The following is a 20,278-nucleotide window of genomic DNA, read 5'->3' on the forward strand; positions in this document are numbered from 1 at the left end:
AATGATTTAGATGTGAATATAGGAGGTATGATTAGTAAGTCTGCAGATGACACCAAAATTGGTGGTGTAGTGGACGGCGAATGTTACCTCACAGTACAGCTGGACCTTGATCAGATGGGCCAAGGAGCGGCAGATGGAGTTTAATTTAGATAAATGTGAGGTGCTGCATTTTGGAAAGGCAAATCAGTGCAGGATTTATACACTTAATGGTAAGGGTATGGGGAGTGTTGATGAACAAAGAGACCTTGGAGTGCAGATTCATAGTTCCTTGAAAGTGGAGTCACAGGTAGACAGGATAGTGAAGAAGATGTTTGTTACGCTTGCCTTTATTGGACAGTGTGTTGTGTATAGGAGTTGGGAGGTCATATTGTGGCTGTACAGGACATTGGTTAGGCCATTTTTGTAATACTGTGTGCAATTCTGGTCTCCCTGCTATAGGAAAGATGTTGTGAAACTTGAAAGGGTTCAGAAAACAAATTACAAGCAGGTTGCCAGTGTTGGAAGGTTTGAGCTAAAGGGAGAGGCTGAATAGGCTGGGGCTATTTTCCCTGGAGCGATGGAGGCTGAACGGTGACCTTACAGATGTTAATTAAATCATGAGGGACATGGATTGGGTGAATAGTCAAGATCTCTTCCCAAGAATAGGGAAGACCAAAACTAGAGGGCATCTGTTTAAGTGAGAGGGGTAAGATTTAAAAGGAATCTAAGGAGCATGTTTTTTTATGCAGAAGGGGGTGCATGTATGGAATGAACAGCCAGCGGAAATGGAGGCTGGTACAATTACAATATTTAAAAGGCATCTGGATCGGTATACGAATAGGAAGGGATACGGCCAAATGCTGGAAATGGGACTAGTTTAATTTAGGATATCTGGTTGGAATGGATGAGTTGGATTGAAGTGTTTGTTTCCATTACGTACATCTCTAAGACTAAGGCTATTTAACTGCTCAACCATTGTGTTTGCACTCAACCCTATAAACTTGGTACCAAGAAGCGGGAACACCAAATTTGAATACATCAAAAATTCAATGCTTTGACCAAGGGATCATCATACCAACCTTCAAATATAGCTACAGAATAGGTCAAGGGAATGATCAATCGTAAGGTTAAGTGACAAGCTGTCTGCATAAATTCAATGTGAACAGAGAATCTACAAATAGCCTGGCAAGAACATAGAACATAGAACATAGAGCATTACAGCGCAGTACAGGCCCTTCGGCCCTCGATGTTGCGCCGACCTGTGAAACCAATCTGAAGCCCATCTAACCTAAACTATTCCACTATCATCCATATGTTTATCCAATGACCATTTAAATGCCCTTAAAGTGGGCGAGTCTACTATTTTTGCAGGCAGGGCATTCCACGCCCTTACTACTCTCTGAGTAAAGAACCTACCTCTGACATCTGTCCTATATCTATCAACCCTCAATTTAAAGCTATGTCCCCTCGTGCTAGCCATCACCATCCGAGGAAAAAGGCTCCCACTGTCCACCCTATCTAATCCTCTGATCATCTTGTATGTCTCTATCAAGTCACCTCTTAACCTTCTTCTCTCTAACGAAAACAGCCTCAAAACCCTCAGCCTTTCCTCATAAGACCTTCCCTCCATACCAGGCAACATCCTGGTAAATCTCCTCTGCACCCTTTCCAATGCTTCCACATCCTTCCTATAATGCGGTGACCAGAACTGTACGCAATACTCCAAGTGCGGCCGCACCAGAGTTTTGTACAGCTGCAACGTGACCTCATGGCTCCGAAACTCAATCCCTCTACCAATAAAACCTAACATACTGTACGCCTTCTTAACAATGCTATCAACCTGGGTGGCAACTTTCAGTGATCTATGCACATGGACACCGAGATCTTTCTGCTCATCCACACTACCAAGAATCTTACCATTAGCCCAGTACTCTGTATTCCTGTTACTCCTTCCAAAGTGAATCACCTCACACTTTTCCGCATTAAACTCCATTTGCCACCTCTCAGCCCAGCTCTGCAGCTTATCTATGTCCCTCTGTAACCTACAACATCCTTCTGCACTATCCACAACTCCACCGACTTTCGTGTCATCCGCAAATTTACTAACCCATCCTTCTACGCCCTCATCCAGGTCATTTATAAAAATGACAAACAGCAGTGGCCCCAAAACAGATCCTTGAGGTACACCACTAGTAACTGAACTCCAGGATGAACATTTCCCATCAACCACCACCCTCTGTCTTCTTACAGCTAGCCAATTTCTGATCCAAACCGCTAAATCACCCTCAATCCCATGCCTCCGTATTTTCTGCAATAGCCTACCATGGGGAACCTTATCAAACGCTTTACTGAAATCCAAATACACCACATCAACCGCTTTACCCTCATCCACCTGTTTGGTCACCTTCTCAAAGAACTCAATAAGGTTTGTGAGGCACGACCTACCCTTCACAAAACCGTGTTGACTATCCCTAATCAAATTATTCCTTTCTAGATGATTATAAATCCTATCTCTTATAATCCTTTCCAACACTTTACCCACAACCGAAGTAAGGCTCACTGGTCTATAATTACCAGAGTTGTCTCTACTCCCCTTCTTGAACAAGGGGACAACATTTGCTATCCTCCAGTCTTCTGGCACTATTCCTGAAGACAATGACGACATAAAGATCAAAGCCAAAGGCTCTGCAATCTCCTCTCTAGCTTCCCAGATAATCCGAGGATAAATCCCATCAGGCCCAGGGGACTTATCTATTTTCACACCTTCCAGAATTGCTAACACCTCCTCCTTATGAACCTCAATCCCGTCTAGTCTAATAGACTGTATCTCAGTATTCTCCTCGACTACATTGTCTTTTTCCTGCGTGAATACTGACGAAAAATATTCATTTAGCACCTCTCCTATCTCTTCGGACTCCACGCACAACTTCCCACTACTGTCCTTGACCGGCCCCAATCTTACTCTAGTCATTCTTTTATTCCTGACATACCTATAGAAAGCTTTAGGGTTTTCCTTGATCCTACCTGCTAAAGACTTCTCATGTCCCCTCCTGGCTCTTCTTAGCTCTCTCTTTAGGTCCTTCCTGGCTAACTTGTAACTCTCAAGCGCCCTCACTGAGCCTTCACGCCTCATCTCTACATAAGCCTCCCTCTTCCTCTTGACAAGAAATTCAACTTCTTTAGTAAACCACGGTTCCCTCGCTCGACCACTTCCTCCCTGCCTGACAGGTACATACTTCTCAAGGACAGGCAGTAGCTGTTCTTTGAACAAGCTCCACATTTCAATTGTGCCCAGCCCCTGCAGTTTCCTTCTCCATCCTATGCATCCTAAATCTTGCCTCATCGCCTCATAGTTGCCTTTCCCCCAGCTATAACTCTTGCCCTGCTTTATATACCGATCCCTTTCCATCGCTAAAGTAAACGTAACCGAATTGTGGTCACTATCACCAAAGTGCTCTCCTACCTCCAAATCTAACACCTGGCCTGGTTCATTACCCAGTACCAAATCCAATGTGGCCTCGCCTCTTGTTGGCCTATCTACATACTGTGTCAGGAAACCCTCCTGCACACATTGGACAAAAACTGACCCATCTGAAGTACTCGAACTATAGCGTTTCCAGTCAATATTTGGAAAGTTAAAGTCCCCCATAACAACTACCCTGTTACTTTCGCTCCTATCCAGAATCATCTTTGCAATTTTTTCCTCTACATCTCTGGAACTTTTCGGAGGCCTATAGAAAACTCCCAACAGGGTGACCTCTCCTTTCCTGGTTCTAACCTCAGCCCATACTACCTCTGTAGACGAGTTGTCATCAAACGTCCTTTCTGCCACCGTAATACTGTCCTTGACTAACAATGCCACACCTCCCCCTCTTTTACCACCTTCCCTGATCTTACTGAAACATCTAAACCCCGGAACCTGCAACAACCATTCCTGTCCCTGCTCTATCCATGTCTCCGAAATGGCCACAACATCGAAGTCCCAGGTACCAACCCATGCTGCAAGTTCACCCACCTTATTCCGGATGCTCCTGGCATTGAAGTAGACACACTTCAAACCACCTTCCTGCCTGCCGGTACACTCCTGCAACCTTGAAACCTTATTTATGACCTCACTACTCTCAACCTCCTGTACACTGGAGCTACAATTCAGGTTCCCACCCCACTGTTGAATTAGTTTAAACCCTCCCGAAGAGCATTAGCAAATTTCCCCCCCAGGATATTGGTACCCCTCTGGTTCAGGTGTAGACCATCCCGTTTGTAGAGGTCCCACCTACCCCAGAATGAGCCCCAATTATCCAGGTATCTGAATCCCTCCCTCCTGCACCATCCCTGTAGCCACGTGTTCAACTGCTCTCTCTCCCTATTTCTCGCCTCGCTCACACGTGGCACGGGTAACAAACCAGAGATAACAACTCTGTTTGTTCTAGCTCTAAGCTTCCACCCTAGCTCCTTGAATTTCTGCCTTACGTCCCCATCCCTTTTCCTACCTATGTCGTTGGTGCCTATGTGGACCACGACTTGGGGCTGCTCCCCCTCCCTCTTAAGGATCCCGAAAACACGATCCGAGACATCACGGACCCTGGCACCTGGGAGGCAACACACCAACCGCGAGTCTCTCTCGTTCCCACAGAATCTCCTATCTGTCCCCCTAACTATGGAGTCCCCAATGACTAATGCTCTCCTCCTCTCCCCCCTTCCCTTCTGAGCAACAGGGACAGACTCTGTGCCAGAGACCTGTACCCCATGGCTTACCCCTGGTAAGTCCCCCCCCCCCAACAGTATCCAAAACGGTATACTTGTTTTTGAGGGGAATGGCCACAGGGGATCCTTGCACTGTCTGCCTGTTCCCTTTCCGTCCCCTGGCTGTAACCCATCTACTTTTTTCCTGTACCTGAGGTGTGACTACCTCCCCGTAACTCCTCTCAATTACCCCCTCAGCCTCCCGAATGATCCGAAGTCCATCCAGCTCCAGCTCCAGCTCCAGTTCCCTAACACGGTTTCCGAGGAGCTGGAGTTGGGTGCACTTCCCGCAGATGAAGTCAGTGGGGACACTAGTGGTGACCCTTACCTCCCACATTCTACAGGAGGAGCATACAACTGCCCTAACATCCATTCCCACTGTTCTGAATTCCCAAACAGACAAATTAAAAAAAATATATACTAGTAGCCTTACCAAATCAGCGCTCAGAACCTTTTTTTTTGGTTAGAGGAGGAGGATGGGTGGGAGACACTACCTAGGTAGTGTTTCGGGTAAAGCAACCACCCAAATATATTACCTCACTTACTCTAAAAATGGAGTCACGCGAGGTAAGACTTTTATAACCGAAAAGCTCACCTTCCCAGGCTGCCCTCGCGCTTCCTCCCGGACTCCCGCCGCTGAAACAACTGAAAGTGTAACTGTATCAACAAATTCTGGAGATACCCCTGGTGCTGCATCCAAGGTGGAAACTGACAGCAGTGAAAGCTTCCGTGAAGAAAATATACTTGAAGGTGATGAGAGAGTTGTAAAATGTGATGGACTCCATTCTCACAGTCTAAACAATGTCAGGTTTGTACCTGGAGCTGAATTAGATACTGACAACATGCATGATGGAATATTGCCACATAAGCAAGTTCAGACAAAATGATGACAGAAGATCAAATACTGAATAGTGTAACAGTTCCAAACTCTTAAGATACCTAGCAAGCTGGGCAGGAGGAGGAGGACGAAATTACCTTTGAAATGGAACCATTAATATCTTGCAGCTAATTAAAACTTAGCAGCTTCAAGTATGACAAAATTTCCAAATATCCTAAGCCTAACAAAGGCAGAAATGAATTGTATATGTGAACAATTAAAATTTACTTATTTCGTCAACACAGATCCATCCATTCTATAATGAGTATACAATTAAGTATCTTTTAGCAGAATGAAATGAAATGTATTTAAATTGACTGTGTTCTTTTTGCTTGTTTTATTATACTGGTTAATGGCTTGGCACTTTTGAAAGGACCTTATTATAATGTGACTTCACCTATAAAGTCATCTCATAATGTGCATCATGTGGTAGCAGAGTCGCAGTATACTTCTTCACAACTGGAGTGTGGACATTTGGAAATTCCTTTGCAATTATTAAATGATGCTGGATCATTCATTAATCTTGATTTAAACAACCAATCAATATTGTTGCGAAGTCGGGTAGAGTACGAGTGGATTGAGAAGCAGGAAGCTAGAATTTGCACCCGAATTGAAACATTTGTATCGAAAGGCCAAGCAGCAGTTTTTACCAAGCCAACAGGCTTTTGAGTTTAGCCAATCAATTTGAGCCAGGCACTTGGATAGCAAAATCCTATTAAATTTAAGTATGATGGTTTTGACAACATAGGACAAATCCTATTGAAAGTAATATTGATATTTCATCAAGGGTATAAAAAGAAGGCAACAGTTGGTGACAGACCCCAGAGCTGGCTGCCATCCGCTAGAGCTAATGCACCTCAGCTCTCAAGACAAAATTGCTGGCTGTCACAGCCTCCTCTATGTCTTAGAGAAATCACCATCTAAATAACAAAGATATCAATAGCACAACTAGTTTATATTCCTGACAGAAGAATCGATGGAGAAGGCACAAAACATTCCGGAAGACACGTAACCTGGCTGTAATTTTGACAGACTAAATTTTTTTTTAGATAAGTGGGATTTGTATTTATTGGAACAACATACCATTAGAATCATGCACTATTTCGGAACAGTTAGTAATTAGAAGAGATTCATTCAGTTTGTTAATAGTGTAGTTAATTTGTTCACTGTTACAGTTAGATAAATAAATTGTTACTTGTTGATTTCAAAGTGAGTGTCAGGGATTTATTTTATTTACCTGTTTAACCACAGCAGGTTACACCACTTTTCACACTTCTTTTGCAGATTATAGGGCGAGGTGCTCCTCTTTGGGGGTTTCAGTTTTAGTTCTCAGAAGAGTGTGAACCTCTGCTTTATAACAATATTAAATCTCAAATCAATCATGATCTCTTTGTGTGGTGGAAGAGAGGTTCAGAGATGCTAAATGGCATATTCCTGTTCCTATGTTTTTCAGATTAGTCTGTACACATGCAGACTTCCAAAATTGTTGTCAATTTCATCAGTGAAATGGCAGCAAGCACTGACAGTTTCACTGTTATTACCACAGCTCACAGTAAGGCAAATGGTAACATGTTTAGTAAATGTTGTAACATGCATTATTCTCCTAAAATGGTGTCATGATCCTTTAAGTCCACCAAGTCTATATGTTGGAAGGTAATATGATGGCCCTGTGATACAGCAATATTTTATATACAATAACTGAATTCTGGCCTTTACAGAAGTAAGTAGATATATGGAAACAAAATCAAACAATTATTTTTCTCACAGGCTTGCAAGCATGCATCTGGATAGTCTCCTTCCCCAGTGCAGATTTGGGGACATAGAGTCATACAGCACGGAAACAGACTCTTTGGTCGAACTCATCCACACCGACCAGACACCCCAATCTGATCTAGTCTCATTTGTCAGCATTTGGCCCATATCCTCTAAACTCTTCCTATTCATATATCAATCCAGATGCCTTTAAAATGTTGTAATTTTACCCACCTCCACCACTTCCTCTGGCAGCTTGTTCCATACACGCACCACCCTCTGTGTGAAAAAGTTACCCACATCTGTCCTTCAGAAAACTTTGGGGCAAGGTCTTTCACATGCCCAGCCTTTCTTCGATGTTTTGTAGCTGAGGTTCAGTTCGTAAAGGACTCTCGGTTTATTTTGCACAACGCACGTCCCCTTCAAAAGATGCAAGCTGCCTTTAAGTAGCATTGGCTACTTACAAAAATAAATCCGCTCACTGATGCTTGCAGCCAATGGACAACACAGGTAGCATTATGCTGCACACAGCAATGATATGAAACAGCATACAGTAGAAATTTACCATGACTCCCGGAGAACAATGACTGGACAAAGGTTAATCATACACCACTCTCAGGCCTCATGCAAACATCCAAATTAGGAACGGAAGTAGGCTATTTAAGCCCTCAAGCCTGCTCTGTCATTCAATGAGATCATGTCTGATATGTTTTTTGAATTCCACAGTCATGTCTTCTCTGGAGGAAACTGTGATTGGAAGGGTTCAAATTGATCAGAAAGAAGTGTTGGATAGATTGTCAGGAGTTACAGTTGATGAGGCACCAGGACTGATGAGATGCATACAACGATTTTGAAGGAAGTGAGAGTGGAAACAGAGACACTGGCCATAATACAGTCTTTCTAGACTCAGGCAATGTGCCAGACGACTGGAGAATTGCAAAAATTATGCCTTTGTTCAAAAAGCTTACAAGGATAAACCTTGCAATCATAGATCAGTCAGTTTAACTTAAGTGGATGAAGTAGTTCCAAAATACAATTATTCGGCATAGAAATAGTAGTCACATGGAGAAAGAAGGGTTGATTCAGAAAGTTATGAAGAGCCAGTGTGTGTTTCTAAAGATGAAATCATGTTTGATTAACTTGCTGGAGCCTTTTCAAGAGGCAACAGAAAGGGGTGATGAGGGTAATATTTTTGATGTACTGTGCATGGACTTTCAAAAGCCACTCAATACAGTGTCACACAACAGACTTGTGAGAAACTTATAGCTCATGGAATAAAATGGATAGCAGCAACATGGATACAAAATTGGCTGAGAAATAGGAAATAGAGAGTAATGATTAATAGCTATTTTTCAGGATAAAGGAAAGCTTATAAGTGGTGTTCCCAAGGGTTGGTATTGGGACCTTTGCTTTTCCAGATATATATTAATCTTGATTTTGGCATACAGGGAACAGTTTCAAAGTTTGCAGATAATAATGAAAATTGGAAGCATTGTGGTCTATGAGGCGGACAGTGTAAAACTGGAGCAACCTGGATGTGTATGTGCATAGATACTCAAAAGTATGAGGTGGAGACAGCAGTAAATAAAGCATACACTGCCCTGAAATAATAGCAAAGTACAGCAGATGCTAGAGATCTGAAATAAAAGCAGAAAATGCTTTGGGAAGTTAGGAGGGGTGTTAACAATTCCTAGCCTCTGAGTATTGTATATAGGCAGCACGGTGGCTCAGTGGTTAGCACTGCTGTCTCACGGTGCCAAGGAAACAGGTTTGATTCCAGCCTCAGGACAGTGTGGAGTTCACATATTCTCCCTGTGTCTGCGTGAAGTTTGCACATTTTCCCTGTGTCTGCGTGGATTTCCACCAGATGCTCCCACAGTCCAAAGATGTGCAGATTAGGTGGACTGGCCATGCTAAATTGGCTGTAGCATCCAGGGATGTGCAGACTAGGGGATTAGCTGTGGTAAATATGGGGTTACGGGGATAGGGTCGGGGCTGGGCCTTGGCAGGATGCTCTTTGGAGGGTGCAGACTTGATGGGCTGAATAGTCTTTTTCTGTACTGCAGGAATTCTATGATTTTTATGACAGGTCCAGTTCAGTTTCTGATCAATGGCAACCACCAGGAAGTTATGAGGATAGATTGGGGCTGTTCTCCTTGGAGAGAAGGTGGCTAAGATGAGATCTGATGTCAGTTTTCAAAATCGTGAGATGCTTGGATAGGGTAGATATGGAGAAATTGTTTCTGCTCGTGTAACATTGAGAATTTGAGAGCACAGATTTAAAGGGATTTGTAAAAATAGCAAATGTGATATGACAGAAAACATTTTCATACAATGAGTGCTTTAGATTTGGAAGGCACCACCTGGAAATATGGTTAAGGCAGGTTCAATTGAGGCAGTCATGAGGGTGTCAGATGACTTGAATTCCAACAATTCATACGGGTATGGAAAAGAGGCAGAAAAATGGCACTATGTCATAATGTTCATTTGGAGAGCAGGCACAAACTGAGGTATGATGGGCTGAATGGCCCCTTTCTGTGTTGTAATATTTCTGTGATATGTCCGATGACCTTTGATTCCCTTATCTAACCAAAAGCTACCCACTTCAGCCTTAAAAATATTCAACAACCTTATTGCTTCCAATGCCTTCTGAGTCAGAGTTTCAAAATCACACAACCCACTGAAAAACAATCCCATCTGTTATTATGAATTTTATCCATTTTGACCGCCTTTAACTTGTATTTTGATTGCATTTCTGTGCTAAAATGTTCCCTTTACATCAGACCTAATAACTCATTCTTCCATTTAACCATCAAAACATTTTATAGAAATAGCTACTGACTACCTGGCGGTTTTCCTCCAGATATTTAGCTTGCATCTGCATCTTAGTTTTGCATTTGAGGGAAACTGAGTGCCAATATTAAACACTGCTGCTGCCATGTTGATGCATTCATGCATTTTTCATATTTGTTGAACTAGCTATATTCATCGCTAAAAAGGAAACAAAGAATTTCTATATTTTAGGAGCTTTATGACTGTTTTTGTATTTCCTTCCTAAAAGCATCACTCCTTGGTATGGCACAGTTCCCTGAATGCTGTTTTCCATCTAATGCCTCATGAACATTTACATCCAAGCCTTGATGACATATTTCCATGTGCTAAATGATTAGAGATGAAACAGCCAACACCTCCCAGTCGCAAACCACTTCAACTCCCCCTCCCACCCCCTGGACGACATGTCCATCCTGGGCCTCCTCCAGTGCCACAACGATGCCACCCGGAAACTGGAGGAACAGCACCTCATATTCCGCCTTGGAAGCCTACAACCCAATAGTCTCAATGTGGACTTTACTAGTTTCAAAATCTCCCCACCACCGGCCTCATCACAAGACCAGCCCCTCTTCTCATCCCTGCCTCGTTGACCTGTCTGTCTTCTCTCCCAACTATCTGCTCCTCCCACCTCACTGACCAATCCCCACCCCCACTTCCTACACTCACCTTTATTAGCTTCATCCCCGCCTCCTTGACCTGTCCGTCCTCTCTCCCACCTATCCGCTCCACTATCCACCTTCCATCACTGCGCCCCCCCATTTATTTCAGAGCCCCCTTCCCCTCCCCCATTTCTGAAGAAGGGTCCAGACCTGAAACGCCAGCTTTCCTGGTCCTCTGATGCTGCCTGGCCTGCTGTGTTCATCCAGCTGTACACCTTGTTATCTCAGACTCCAGCATTGGCAGTTCCTACTATCTCAGAACCAATCCTGTTCTCACCCCATGAGATTAGGTAACTCAGATTGCACTGATTATCAAATCTATAAACCTTCTTAGGTTAAATATACTGACCCGTGAAGGCAAATAATGAAGAGAATATTATAAAGTAGTTCAACTTGTGCTTTAATAAACAAAGAAAACATTTTAATAGGGAGTGAACACATACTAACCACTACATTTCCATCCAAGGCCCTCAATGAAGGTAGGTGATAGATGACGAAAAGGCGATAGTGTTCCTGTTTACTAACCAATGGGTTCCCATACAGGTCCAATATGACAAGGTTTTCCATTCCCTAAAAAACAAAAAAGATCCACTAAGGAGAGTAAAGCATTTCACAACTTTAAAGAGATGAAATGATCTTCTACAAATTCACAGCATTTTTATGCTATTGAATGCCCTGCAAGAAATAACGGTCAAAACTGAAACAACAGCTTTTAAAGATGCATAAATCATAGAATCATAAAGCATAGCAGGAGGTCATTTGGGCAATTGTGTCCATGTCAGAAGGCAATAGAAATTCATCAATTTGAAAGTTACTATTTGATCTTTGTCCGCTACTCTGTCAGGTAAGGCAGTCAGACCATCTTAATTCACTGCAAATTTCTCCTCCTTTTGTCAATTACCTTAAATCTGTGTCCTTCGATTTCTGACCTTTCTGCTTGAATGAACATTTTCTCTTTATTTAACCAAAACGCTCCTATAATTTTAAATTTCTCTATTAAAAACATCCTTATCAACTGCTTTGTAGAACACCTACGCTCGATTTGCGACAAACGACAACACCTCCCAGTCGCGAATCACTTCAACTCCCCCTCCCACCCCCTGGACGACATGTCCATCCTGGGCCTCCTCCAGTGCCACAACGATGCCACCCGGAAACTGGAGGAACAACACCTCATATTCTGCCTTGGAAGCCTACAACCCAATGGTCTCGATGTGGATTTTACTAACTTCAAAATCTCCCCACCCCTGACCTCATCCCAAGACCAGCCCCCTCTCATCCCCGCCTCACTGACCTGTCCATCTTCACTCCCACCTATCGACTCCTCCCACCTCACTAACCAATCCCCAACACTACCTACCAATGCTCACCTTTACTAGCTTCATCCACGCCTCCTTGACCTGTTTGTCTTCTCCCCCACCCTATCCGCTCCACTATCTACCTGCTATCACTGCCTCCCCTTTCTCTATTTATTTCAGAGCCCCCATTCCCCTCCCCTATTTCTGAAGAAGGGTCCCGACCTGAAACGTCAGCTTTCCTGCTCCTCTAATGCTGCCTGGCCTGCTGTGTTCCTCCAGCTCCACACTGTGTTATCTCAGACTCCAGCATCGGCAGTTCTTACTATCTTATCTTGCTCTGCTTCAAGATGAACAATCTTAATTTCTCCAGGATCTCCATGCAATCAAAGTCTTTCATCCCTGGCACCAACCTACTAAATCTTCTCTAGATTCGCTCCAAAGACATGACATCTTTCCTAAAATATGGTGATGCAACTCTCATTTTTGTACTCTATTTTGACTTCCAAGACCCATCCTGCAACTTTCAAAACTTGCTATACACGAACCCCTAGATCATTCTGATCCTTGAACCTCCTTTAAAAGTCTACCACTTAGTTGATATTGTTTCTTCCAAAATCCATCACTTTACATTAAAGAAAATTTTAAAAGATTATGGTCAAGGATAGCCAATGAGAATGACTGGATATTTCTTTCAGAGAATGCAGAATAAAAGTCTAACTTCTGCACTGTAAATTGTCTACAAAAGTACAAAGTATATTTACCTTTAAGTGGTAGATTTCACAGTTATTATGTATGAGATTGTTTCCCAAGTAGAGCTCTATCAAGGTGTATATTTTCTGTAAACAGCGTAGTGAACAAACGTTGTTGTTTTCTAGTGATAAATAGTGGAGATGCGTTAACTTGTCTAGACCACAGCCTTCCAAATTTTTCAATTGATTATTTCCAAGATTCAATCGAGTCAGTTTCGTCAGCTTTGAAATCCCTGTTTAAAACAAAAGTTAACAATAACCCAGTAGGGAGCAAGAAAGAAAGTGTACAGCATCTTTCGCATCCTCTGGGTGTCCCAAAGTCCAACAAATTAATTACTACTATACTCATTGTTGTTATGTTGGCAAATTGAGTAGTCAATTTGCATAAACAGCCATCAAATAAATTGCCAATTGTTGTCTCTACAACTGCTCCGACTTGATAGACTGAGCGAATATTACATAAACAAACTGATGATTTTATTGTATATTGGTTCGAGTAACATTGGGTAAACCACATTGAAGATCTGTGGTTAGGTTACGTCCATCTCTCTGATCATGCATTTTAAAAGAAAGGTTAGCCCTCATAATAAATGATGACATAAGGTCATTAGTGAGAAAGGATTTTTGCTCAGAAAGTAGATTCAGTTTAGGAATAACACTAATAGGAGTAATTTATATAAGCCCAACAGTAGTTATACCACTGAACAGAGCAAAAAATAATTGGAGCTTCTAACAAAGGCAACAGTATAATCGTGGATGTTTAATTTTTGTGTAGACTACTGAATTGGCCAAAATGGTCTGGAAGATGGGTCTGAAGAATTCTTTTGCAACAGTTTCCTGGAACCATATGTGGTGGAACCAATTGGGAACAAAGCTACTTTAGATCTTTAAATTTAGTATTTTCAATTAGGCAGTTTTAATTAGCAATCTCATAATAAAAGAAGCTCTGCAATAGGGTTATACTATAATTGAATACCACATTGTTTGAAAGTGGCATACTCCAATTCCAAATAAATTTCTTAAACTTAAATAAAGAAAAATCCATGGATATGAGAGGAAAGTGAGCTATGGTTAATTGGAAATACAGACTAAAAGGTATGGTGGCAAATTAAAATGAGGAAACTTTTTTTAAAACTTTTTACATTTCAATAAAATTACATTCAATTAAAAAAAAAGCTCAACACAAACAAAGTCCATCCATCACTTCCTGTGAGTTATTTAATTGACCATCACAGCTGATGGTGGTAGGAATGCAGGGCTTAGATCTGACTCATTGAATGAGGGATTGCTAGGCTCTGTGTACTGTATGCTGTTTTCCCTATTTGGCATACAAATAGCCCTGTGCTGTACCTTCACTAGGTTGAAACCCTTTTTTCTATATGTCTGGTGCTGCTCCTGGCATGTTCTCCTGCACTTCACTGAATCAGTTCTGGTCCCAGCTTGATGGTAATTGTACAGTGGAGGATACACTGGGCTAAAAAGTTACAGGTTGTGGTTCAGTGGAATTCTGCTCCTGCTGATGGCCCTTTCAGATTTGCTGGATAAGTTTAAAATCTACGCCAATTACAATTCAACACGATGGAGAGAATCCTCAATATGGAGATGGTAATTTGATTCCTACAAATGCTGTCATGGACAGATGTATCTGTGACAGGTTGACTGGTGAGAACTAGGTCAAGTATGTTTTTGCTTCTTGTTGGTTCTCTCACTATCTACTGCAGACCCAGAGTGTATGCTGTACCCTTACCATTCTCAGTGTTTCAACATGGAGAAGTATTAATTATCAGCTGAGAAGGAAGTGCTAGGTCATAATCAGCAGATTCTCTTCCTCATGTTTAGCCTGCCATGAGACTGCACTGAGTCTGGAGTCAGTGTTGAGGACCTGCAAGACTGTTTCGAGCTGTGTACCATTTTTCTGCCATCTCTGGTGAGTCTGTCCTGCTGATGGGAATGGATATACGCAGGGATGGGGATGGTGATATCTGGGACATGGTCAGTTATGTTCATAGCATCATATATTACTATGTCAGGTTGTTGCGTGACTCTTCTGTAAGACAGCTATCCCAATTCTGGTACACACCCCCAGATGTCAGAACAAAAATAGGATTCTGCAGCGGTACAGGACTTGATTTACCATCGTCATTTCTAGCACCTATGTCAACAGCAGGCAATGCTTCCAGTTTCACTCTGTACTTTAGTTTTCTCAGTAGTTTGATACAACCGAGTGGCCATTTCAGAAGACAATTAAGAGTTAGTCACATTGCCTTGGGTCTGGAGTCACATGAAGGCTGGACCAGGTGAGCATAGCAGATTTCTTTCTGTAAAGATCATCAGTGAACAAGGTGGATATTGACAACAATCAAGTTTACATTCATGGTCAGCGGTAGACTAGCTTTTAATTACAGATTTTTTAAAAATTAGTTCAAATTCTACCATGGTTGTATTCAAATCCACGTCCCCACAACATTAGTGGGACCTGTTTCACTTGTCATGACATTCTCCTTATGTTGTGATGTTCATAAGACTATACACCACTACAAACCAGCTCCAGTCATTCAATACAAGCATGTTTAATCTTCTACCTTAACTTCACTTTGTCATGACATTGCCAAGGAAGGCAGTTGGCATATTGACTTTTACTGCAAGAGGACTAGATTACAAGAATAAGGAAGCCTTACCATAACTATACAGGACTTTGGCGAGATACTCTTGGAGTACTATCCAATTCTGGTCTCCATATTTAAGGAAGGATTATACTTGCCTTGGAGGCATATAGCAGAGAGATGACGACTAAAAGGTTAAGTAAATTTGTCCTGTACTATTTAGCATTTAGAAGAATGATAGCTCATTCTACTGAATCAGAGTTTTGAAGGAGCTCTCCAAGATAGATATTGAGAGATTGTTTCCATGACTGGAGAGTATAAACCATGTTGGCATAGTTTCAGAATAGGAGAACAATCATTTAGCACTGAGTTGGGTAGAAATTTCACTCAGAAGTTTTAGAATTGTTTAGTCCAGATGGCTGTTGGTGATTGATTGTTGAGTATACTTAAAACTGGCATCAATTGATTTTTATCTCTCTAGAAATCAAAGGATCAAGGGGCACAGGCAGAAAAGTGAAGTTAAGGTAGAAGATTAAACATGCTTGTATTGAATGACAGGAGCTGGCTTGCAGTGGTGTATAGTCTTATGAACATCACAACATAAGGAGAAGAATTGGGTAGTATCCAGGTTGCATTGCATTTCCCAACAGAATAAAAAGTGTTTTGTCCACTTTCAATCAACAAATCAGCAGCCAGTTTTAGACTCTCCTCAGCTGACTGTGTGTTCATGTCCGGTTGAGACTTGAACTACAAACATGTGATTCTCAACATGCTTGCTCGGAAAAGCTCTTGCTTCAGTCTGACAACTGTTAATTTGATTTTGGAAAAATAAAGTTTGTTTACCAAGGAGAATGAAATACAAAATCTGAAAAGAATGACAAATTCTATGAAAAACCAACCATTACCTTCAAGTTCAGAAATAAAATTGTCTTCCAGAGAAAGTTCTTCAAGTTGGAGGCAGTGATCCAAACCCTCAAATCTATGGATGATGTTGTTAGTAAATGAAGCCCAGCGCAAATTCTCAAGCCTATCTAGATTAGTGAGCCGTGAAAGATTCTGTCCATCTAAATTCAGTGTAGTAATCTGTACACAAAATGCAAATCAAAAAATAAAAGGATGTAGGTATGTAACAACTGATTTACCATTTATAAAAACTGCAATACAACCGAACATATTGATGCTTTGTAATTAATTGGCCATATGACTGTGTTACACATGTTTGAATAGGTTATATATTCTCTACTCACTTGTGTTTATTAATGACTTAGCTGTTGGGGTAGAAAGGCACTTGTCCAAATCTGCTGATGACACAATGATAGGAAGTATTGTAAGCAATATTAGTAAGAACCTGGGGCGGAGTACTGTAATTACAACAAACATACTGCTTGGGGTAAGTGGGGCTTGTATTACATATATGGCTAGTCACATATCCTAGAACGAGCTACAGACCCCTCTGACCTGTTGCTAAAGAGGAGATTGGGCTTGGTCAGGATTTTGAAGCCTATTGCTTAGGATGAGATGGGGGTTGGACAAGGTTTGGGGCCTGTTGCAAAGGAGACAGGGAAATTGGCCAGGATTTTGGGCCCAAGCTAAGGATGAGATGGGACTTGGCTGAGAATTGGGCCAGTTGCTAAGGATAAAACAGGGCTTGGGGCCTAGGGCTATGGATGAAGTTCTGGTCACCCAGTTATAGGAAGGATATTAAGCTGGAGAGGGTTCAGAAGAGATTTACCAGGGCGTTGCTGGGTATAGAGGATTTGAGTTGTGAAGAAAGTCTGGATGGGCTGGCACTTTTTTCACTGGAGTGTATGAGATTGAGAGGCAACCTTATAGAAGTTTATAAAATAATAATGGGTATAGGTAGATTTAATGGTAGTTGTCTTTTCCCTAGGATGGGGGATTTCAAGATAAGGGGACATATTTTTAAGGCGAAAGGAGAAGTATTTAAAAAAGACTTGAAGGACAATTTTTTTACACAGAGGGTGGTTCGCCTGTAGAATGAACTTCTTGTGGAAGTGGTGGATGTGTGTTGAATTACAATGTTTCAAAGACATTTGGTAAGTACATGAATAGGAAAAGTTTGGACAGATATGGGCCAGGGGCAGGCAGGTGGCATTAGTCTAGTTTGGGATTATGTTCAGCATGGACTGGTTGGACCGAAGGGTCTGTTTCTGTGCACTATGACTCTGTAAGAACCTGTAAGATTTCTGGATGAGTACTGGGACTTCACAGCAAGTTCTTGCTTACCATCATACTGGTGTTTCTGAGAAATACAACTTTAAGCCAACCATGTTAAACAAATCAGATTTTCCCATTAAAACAAATATAGAAGTTATAGTTAGGTTCTGTAGGACCCTTCTTATGAAAAAAAAAGTCCTGAAAGGTGAAATAGTTGATATTGTTAAATTCCAATAATAGAAAATGTAATAACTTCTAAAATAGAATTCAACATACAAAATACATTAACATTTTCTAATTAACTCCTGCTCACTGCTGCTCCTGCTTCCCGACCCTCCAGTTTGCTGATACGAGCGTATCAATTAAGAGCAGAAAGAGGTTATTCAATCCTTCAAGCTTGCTCTAACACTCAATAAAGACCATGGCTGATCTGTTTTGCTTCATGAATTCCATATTCCTATCTATCCCTGCTAAACTTTGATTGCTTTGCCTAACCTGAATCTATTTATACAATAAAACAAAGAACTGTGGATGCTGGAGATCTGAAACAAAAACAAAAATTGCTGGAGAAACTCAGCAGATCGCCTGTGGCGAAAATATAGTTAATATTTCAATTCCAGTGACCCTTCTTCAGAATAATCTATTTACCTCTGCTGTTTAGGGAACATTTGATCAGGGATAGTCAGCATGGTTTTGTCATGGTTAACAAATCTGGTTGAATTTTTCCAAGAGGTGACCAAGTGTGTAGATGACAGTGCAGTAATACAGTTTATATGGATTTCAGGAAAACCTCTGACAAGGCCCCATGTGGGAGGTTGATAAAGAAGGAAAAAGCATATGTGTTCTAAGGTAATTTGGCAATTGGATCCTAAATTGGCATACTGACAGGAGACAGTGGGTGGTGGTAGAAGGCTGTTTGTGAGACTAGAGGCTAGTGTTCGGTGGCACAGGGATTTATGATGTGTCCCTTGTTGTTTGTGATATATTATATCTGATGGAGATGAGAATTAGGGTGGGGGAGGATGGTGGTAGTGGTGGATTATATGTAAGTTGCTGATGACATGAAGATTGTTTGGGTGGTCAACAGTTGGGAAGAAAGTCTTTGCTTACAAATGGATTTGAAAGGATGGTCAGATGAGCAGATCAGTGGTAGCAGATGGAACTTAACCCTGCTAAGTATGAGGCGTTTTAATGAAGTAACAAGACAAGGGAGCACTCAATGAATGGCAGGACACTAAGAAGCTCAGAAGAGCAGAGGGATCCCTAAATGTGGAAGTGGAAATTTATACGGTAGTTAAGGTGGCATATGGGGCACTTGCCTTTATCGATCGAGACATACATTGTAAGACAGGGAATCTAGGCTGGAGTGCCACAGGATTTTGGTTAGGCCACAGCTGGAGTATTGTCTGCAGTTTTGGACTCTGCATTATAGGAAGGATGTGATTGCACTGGAGGTGATACAGAGGAGATTCATCAGAATGTTGCCTAGCATGGAGCACTGTAGCTATGAAGAGAGGCTGGTTAAGCTTGACTTGTTTTCTCTGGAGCAAAGAAAGTTGAAGGGGATCTGATAGAGGTTATAAGATTGTTAGGGGCTGGAGAGAGTGAATAGAAAGCAACTGTTCTCTTTTGTTGAAGGGTCAAGAACAAGGGATCATAATTTAAAGGTGAAAGGCAAGAAGTTTAGAGTGGATTTGAGAAAAAAATGCTTTCACCCAAAGGGTGATGGTGTCTGGAATGAACTGTGTGGGTAGTTGAGGCAGGTAACCTCATGAGCTTTAAAAAGTACTTGGATGAGCATTTGAAATATCATAACATTGAAGGCTATGGGCCTAGTGCTGGAAAATAGGTTCGATGTAGAATTAGTGTAGAAAAGAAACAAAGAACTGCAGATGCTGGAAATCAGAAACAAAAACAGAAATTGCTGGAAAAACTCAACAAGTCTGACAGCATCTGTGGAGAGAAAGCAGAGTTAACATTTCTGGTCCAATGACCCTTCTTCAGAACCAATGTAGCTTTGGCAGTACAACTAGATGGACTAAATGGCCTCTTTTGTGCTGTATGATTTTATGCAGTGACCTTGCCTCCAACACCATCCAAGGCAGACAGTTCCAAAGGCACACAATCCTCAAAGATAAAAATTCCCCTCTTTTCTTTCTTAAAAGGGTGACAGCTAATTTTAAAACAGTATCTGATATTTCTGAACTCACCCACACTGTGATGAGAGGGGTGAGATTTATGCATATATATTAATATCAGTTTGGATTTTAAAAGAGCAGCATACTTACATAGTGGTTATAATTGTGAAGAGTTTTCAAAGAAGAAATAAGTCAGATAGTCCATTTGCAACAGTGACCTAATACAATACGTATTAGAGAGTGAGGACGCTGGAGTGTTCATGGAAAATTGTTTATACTATGCTGAATTATGATAGTGAATATAAAACATTGAAGGTTATTAAACTGTTTTTGGTTCTGGATAATCAAGGAATGATTTTAACTTAAGAAAACCAGAGATTAAATTTTTTGGGACAACAAGGTGCAGAGCTGGATGAACACAGCAGGCCAAGCAGCATCATAGGAGCAGAAAGGCTGACATTTCGGGCCTA

At 41.6% G+C, this 20,278-nt stretch overlaps 1 protein-coding gene across 2 annotated transcripts in view; it reads right to left on the minus strand.

Moving 5' to 3' along the window:
* lrrc9 (leucine rich repeat containing 9) overlaps positions 1-20,278 on the minus strand; it is a 182,687-nt gene that overhangs the window by 43,349 nt on the left and 119,060 nt on the right. For both annotated transcript variants that reach the window (XM_048599971.1, XM_048599972.1), the window contains 3 exons: positions 16,398-16,575; positions 12,902-13,122; positions 11,290-11,412 (listed from right to left, as the gene is read on the minus strand). In XM_048599971.1, coding sequence (XP_048455928.1) covers positions 11,290-11,412; positions 12,902-13,122; positions 16,398-16,575 — 522 coding nt within the window. The remainder of the gene's footprint in view (positions 1-11,289; positions 11,413-12,901; positions 13,123-16,397; positions 16,576-20,278) is intronic.

This window comes from Rhincodon typus, chromosome 8 (genome assembly GCF_021869965.1).
Source record: "Rhincodon typus isolate 14 chromosome 8, sRhiTyp1.1, whole genome shotgun sequence".
In the NCBI taxonomy this organism is placed as follows: domain Eukaryota; kingdom Metazoa; phylum Chordata; class Chondrichthyes; order Orectolobiformes; family Rhincodontidae; genus Rhincodon; species Rhincodon typus.